This window comes from Dermochelys coriacea, chromosome 19 (assembly GCF_009764565.3).
Source record: "Dermochelys coriacea isolate rDerCor1 chromosome 19, rDerCor1.pri.v4, whole genome shotgun sequence".
Classification (NCBI taxonomy): domain Eukaryota; kingdom Metazoa; phylum Chordata; order Testudines; family Dermochelyidae; genus Dermochelys; species Dermochelys coriacea.
Genome location: NC_050086.2, coordinates 19,709,904 through 19,715,903, shown reverse-complemented (window position 1 = coordinate 19,715,903; position 6,000 = coordinate 19,709,904). Strand labels below are relative to the sequence as shown.

At 51.2% G+C, this 6,000-nt stretch overlaps 1 protein-coding gene across 3 annotated transcripts in view; it reads left to right on the top strand.

Annotated features, from left to right (window-relative positions):
• The first annotated feature begins 248 nt into the window (after window positions 1-248).
• Window positions 249-6,000, top strand: part of KDM1A (lysine demethylase 1A) — a 173,846-nt gene continuing 168,094 nt past the window's right edge. The window contains exon 1 of one of the 3 annotated variants that reach the window (XM_038377500.2): window positions 249-609. In XM_038377500.2, coding sequence (XP_038233428.1) covers window positions 343-609 — 267 coding nt within the window. In that variant the 5' untranslated portion in view covers window positions 249-342. The remainder of the gene's footprint in view (window positions 610-6,000) is intronic. The other 2 variants (XM_038377495.2, XM_038377496.2) reach the window with 2 other exon arrangements.

Genomic DNA, 6,000 nt, shown 5'->3' with positions numbered 1-6,000 from the left:
ACACAGAACCGACTCAGCTCCCGCCCTGCACACGACTCAGGCGCCAGAAGCAGCGGGCGCAGCGACGGCACGACGTGACGCGGGGGCGGGGCTATTGCGCGGACGCAGCGAGAGCACGACGTGACGCGGGGGCGGGGCTATTGCGCGGACGCAGCGAGAGCACGACGTGACGCGGGGGCGGGGCTATTGCGCGGACGCAGCGAGAGCACGACGTGACGCGGGGGCGGGGCTATTGCGCGGACGCAGCGAGAGCACGACGTGACGCGGGGGCGGGGCTGTGGTGCTTGGTCGCTGGTCCCTTTGTCCGTCTCGCTGCAGGCAGCGCGGAGCGGGCTGGAGGCGATGCTGTCGGGCGGCAAGAAGGCGGCCGAGGGCGGCGGGGAGAGCGGGCCGGAGGTGCCGGTGCCGCCGCCCGGCCTTCCGGGTTCGGAGGCCGGCTCGGGCGCCGGGGGCCCGGAGCGGACTCCACGCAAGAAGGAACCGTCTCGGGCTTCTCCCCCGGGAGGCCTGTCTGAGCCGCCAACCGCCATCGTCGCCCCCGGCCCCGAGACTACGGGCATCGCTGAGACACCCGAGGGCCGAAGGACCAGCCGCCGCAAGCGGGCCAAAGTAGGTGCCTGCCCAGGCGGGCCAGCGCTGGGGCCGTTCCTCCCCGGCCCGCGTAGGGGGGCTGGCTGGGCTCGGCCACCGGTCTCCGAGCAGAGGAGCTGTCGGGCGCCGATCAGGACCGCTCAGCCCTGCCCCTTCTGCCCGGGCTCTAGCTAGCCGGGGGTCGGCTGAGCTGCTCTGCCCCGTTCGGCGCGGCCCGGCTCTGTCCTGGCTCCCTGCTGGGGTCGGGCTGTGAAATCGCGCCGCGCGCCAGGCCTGTGTCTGCAGGTTGGGCAGGATCCCACCCGGGGCGCCGCGGGTCAGGGTGTTGGAAGCGGCAAAGGCTGAACACGTGGGTGGGGAGAGACGCCTCGAAAACAAATTATTTGAAAGGGTGAAAATGGTGAAAGTCCCAGACATTTGGCACAGGATAAAGAGAAAACACACTAAGAAGAAGTTGATGGAATATCTAGTGTGCTATGTTGTGCTTGCTGTAAAAATGCTCTTATTTTAAATGTTATACAGGACAGGCAACTTCTATCAAGAAGTAAAACTGCATTTTTGGCGGCGGGCAGGGAAAGAGATGAAGCCCCTCGGGCTACAGATTCCACTCCCTCTTTTTTTGCTCTTCTGCTAGTATAGGTAGTGAAGTTGCATGGGCATTCGTTTTCAAGTCTCAGGGTAGGTCTACACTACAAAATTGCATTGGCACAGCTGAGCCGCGTAGGCAGGTGGAGGGAACGGGGAGCGATCCAAAAAAAAGGCGCCACCCGCTGTGGCGCTTTTACTCACTCGGAGGCGCTCCGGCGTCAGGCCCTCACTTGCTCCGGGTGTCTTCGGTGGCACTGAAGGTCCCGCTGCTGAGGTGCCTCTGAAGACCTGGAGCGAGTGAAGGTCCCGCTGCTGAGGTGCCACTGAAGACCCGGAGCGAGTGAAGGTCCTGCTGCTGAGGTGCTGCCGAAGATCCAGAGTGCCGCTGGGTGTCTAAAAGCTCCGCAGCGGGTGATGCCTTTTATTTTTTGGGGGGGATCGCTCCCCCTTTTCCCTCAACAGGGGAAAATTTAAAAGGCACTAAGACATTCACAAGGCACCGCTTGTGCTCAGCGGGGGCACGGCCGCTCCCTCACTCCCCCCAGCTACGCCACTGCACAGCTGCACCTCTGCAGCGCTTCTGGTGAAGATGCTGTAAGAAGCTGATGGAGAGAGTTGTCAGCTTAATAACTCCATCTCCATGAGAGGCTGTAGCTATGTCTCCTGCTGATAGAGTGCTGTCCATCTGGGAGGCTAAGGTCGGTATAACTAAGTTGCTTAGGGGTGTGGATTTTTCACACCCCTGAGCAACGTAGTTGTACTGAAGTGTGTAGTGTAGAGTTGGCCTTAGTTAATGTGTGTGTGAAGAAAGTGGACTCCGATGTTTTGCACCTTCTTTGCAGACTAATGAAAACTCCTGGCATCAAGGCACAATGATGTGTTTTTTTTGTTTTTTTTTTTTTTGTGATGGGGCCTGGAAACTTAGTCCATAATTCACAACCGTGTGTGCCTGAGGTAAGGCACCTAAATCCCTTTTGAAGTAACTGGTCTGATTTTTTTTAATAAGATGCTGAATGCAGGGGTAAAAGTAACTTAAAGGACTTACCAGTACTCAGGAGTCCTGAGCAGGGGGGGCATGGCCTCAACTGGAAGAGGTGGGGCCTTTAAATAGCCAGGCCCTTTAAATCAAGATTTAAAGGCCCCAGGGCTCTGGCAGCAGGGCTCAGATGGCACTTTAAAGGGCCTGGGGCTCCGGCCACTGCAGGGAATCCGGGGCCCTTTAAAGCGCCAGCCTGGGGAAGTTAGTCCGGCACGGCATACTGACTCTTGCCCATACACTGTACCGGCTTACTTTCACCTCTGGTTGAATGTAATTTTTGAGAGCTATGTACCTCTAAAAATTAATCTCTACACCCATTGGAAACCATTTAGAATATGATAATCTAATGATCTAAAAGTGTATTTGGAAAGCAGCAGCTGGATAGAGAAGCGATTCAGGGTAACATTTCATGAAATGCATGGAGCCCCCTGATTGAAAAAGGGAACATCTCTTTGAGGCTCCTTTTCAGCATAGAATGATTGTTCTTTGTAGGGTTACTAGCCTGCCCAACACTAAACATGTGCAAATAGTTTTCTTTTGCAGGAGTCCTACTCTTGTGCTTCTGCATGAGACAGTCTGAAGACTCCCCCATGCTCTCCAGTTTTTGGACCTTTGAAGTAGTTCCCCAGCCATCTCCTTTCCAAATTTCCTTTCACTCCAGATCTTGACAACTGGCTTATGGCTTTGCCTTGATGCCACTACTGATGCTCTTACTTTCCCAATCGTTTACCATTAAACAATTTTTTAAATTGCTTGTTCTTATGAGTTTTGTTGGTGCAGTGTGTTATTGGACCTTAGCTGGCCAGGTTTCCAGATCAGTGGGTCATGATATGTAGAGGGTGGGTTAGGGCATCACTGTCTCAACATTACTATTGCTGCTTTAGCACTCCCTTGTACGTCATCTGGGCTCTGTCTCTAGTTTAGCTTTTCTCAAGGTCTGACTGCATTGTGTAAACTACAATGTCCGTAGGGAGTTAGTCTGGGTCCTGCAATGTCACAGTTTTCAGATTAACAGGGTGAAAGTTACTCTTCACAATTCTCTTGGATTGGAAGGCTCTAGGAACATACAAAGACAGTGATAAAGTGCAGTCGCAAGTAAGAAGTCTTGTCTGTATTAAAAGTTTTACTGATTAGGGTTACAGTCACATAAGTATGTGAAACTTGAGAGAGCCAATGCAATAACCAATGCAGTGTTCATACATAGCCAAAGATGATATAGAGTCTGGTCGATCTCTTAACAGGTGGTCATCCGTAGAGGAGTCTTCCCACCCTATCCATAGCAGGGAATTCTTTTTATCCTATTATGACCATGCCTGACAACTTATTCATATGCAGGAGAGTTCCAACCTCCTTTTCCTTATCTGAACTTCCATATCCTATAGTTTTTTGGGGTGCCCTGTTTCTCATAGGTTGTTGTTTTTTTACTTCCCTTTATTCTCATATCATCTACATGCACATGTTTCCATGGTAACCTGCAGTTAGCAGAACTTGCAGTGATGTAACAATCGGATGTCTTGCTATCTAGATGGGTACATGTGGCATATTTTCCCAGAACATCACTTGTAGGGCACATTCTTTACAGTAATCTTATAATTTCACTGGCACGGGGTCATTCCTGGGTCACCTACTTATGTCAGGCCTCCTTAAGCCTGAGGCCCAGTGTGGCTAAGCTGAAATCTTACGGGCCTGCCTTAGCCTGTAGGCCCTTGTATTACAGCTTTGCTTTACTTACATACTCCTACATGCTTGTCAATCTTATAATTCTGTCTACTCATATCTGTAACTGTACCTATACCTACAACTTAAATCTAAATGCATCCGATGAAGTGAGCTGTAGCTCACGAAAGCTTATGCTCTAATAAATTTGTTAGTCTCTAAGGTGCCACAAGTACTCCTTTTCTTTTTGCGAATACAGACTAACACGGCTGCTACTCTGAAACTTAAATCTAGTCATCGTTCATTGATTATGTATGTAATAACATGAGTTTGCCATATCAATAGATAACACAATTAAATGGTAACATGAATTAATTGGCTACAGTTCTTAAGCCAGGAGCACCTGAAAACCCTCCTGGAGTCTCCAAATGCATCATCTTGTAATACTGTTTTGAAGTGTTTCAAAGACTTTATCCTTAAAGTTTGTCAAAATCCACCGCTTTCAGTGCTGGAGTCAGGGAAGCATTAGCTGTGCCTTGTAAGAATGCAATCTGCACTCTAGTTCAGTGATACCTGTGCTCTATCTCTAGTGGATGAAAGTATGAAGGCAGATTGGAAACCCTTGGAACTGTGGAAGTGTAGTTCACTTTAGTATGCGAGCCTATGCTACCAGTCCTTGTGTTTGAAACTGCACCAGTTTTGACTTTGATCACAGTAGTAAAAACGGCAGATGAGTCGCCAGTAGTGGTATTTTACACTAGGGCTACTGCTGGTTCAGCATCTGAACCAGTGATAGGATCAGTGGGAGGTTTTTTTTTTTTTTTTTTAAATTCCTTAAGAGTAGATACAGCTACATAAATAACAGGAATAAGAATAGCTTCTTTAATCACATTTAGGGCTCCGTGTTTGTCACCGATTCTGTGATTTTTCTCTGACCTCCGTAACTTCTGTGGGGGCTAGTGTGGCTGACGGCAAGGCTGCCCAAGCAGCTGGCTCCTGGGCCAGCTGCTCAGGTGGCCCTGGGGACAGCCACACTGGTTAGCTGCTGGAGCAGCCCCTGGGCCAGCCACACTGGTTGCTTAGTGGCGGAACTCTTTACCACTCTTAGGGCCCTGGGCTGGGACCTGGTGGAGTGGGGTAGGCCCAAGTCCCTCTACCCCAGCTGCCGCTCTCCTCCCGCCGAGGAACACCTACAGTGGCTCTGTTTGATGCGAGGTGTAGTCAGACCCTCGTCCATAGGGAGCTGGTCCCAGCTCCTGAACCAAATGGATTCCGAATACACCTACAGTGTATTTGTGAAGATGTATGCTCTTAGCTCACTACCTGGGTGGCTTTGGAGATCTCTCACCATTGTGTGGCTCTGCAGGTTATCCTGGGATGAGACTGTCTATGGTTCCGGGACTTTTTATAGGACTGCGCCTGTTACTCGCCAACAGGGGAAACTGACAAAAGAACACTGAGTGGTCTCCTCAGTTATGACCAGGGTGACAACCCAGGGCAAGGGCCTTCCCCCTATGGGGAAACGACAACTGTATTAACCCCTCAGGCAGGTGCAACTGTGGATGACACCCAATCTGAGCATCCAACTCTTAGCTGAGCCTTGGAGCAAGCCATAGGGGCCAGGAAGAGGAAGACACTCTCCGGACATGGCAGGGACCCCACTTCAGGGTATGGCAGGACCTTCTCTATGGTGTGGTGGAACAACCCCAGATTCATAAAGTGCTCTGACAGCTGTTAGATCTCTGGAGGTTTCGCTGGGGCCTCTTGCCCATTTGGTACCCTGGGCCAGACACTTGGGAAGGGAAAAATCATTCCAGAGGGTGGCAAGGAGGTTCTTCTGGCCAAGCTTCCATCGGGGAAGGTATGAGATTACTGTGACTCATGCCCAGTATGTCAGGGTACTGGACTGAAGGGAGTGCCAAAAGCCCCCCTTGTTCCGCTGCCCGTGGATGGGATGCCCTTTGAGCATATAGGGCTAGATATAGTAGGCCCCTTTGAGAAGAGTACGACTGGCCATCATAACATCCTGGTTATCATGGACTATGCAACTCAGTCTCCCGAGGCTGTCCTCTTGTGATCCACCACCGCCCTTAAGATCGTGGCGGAACTCATGAAGGTTTTCGCCT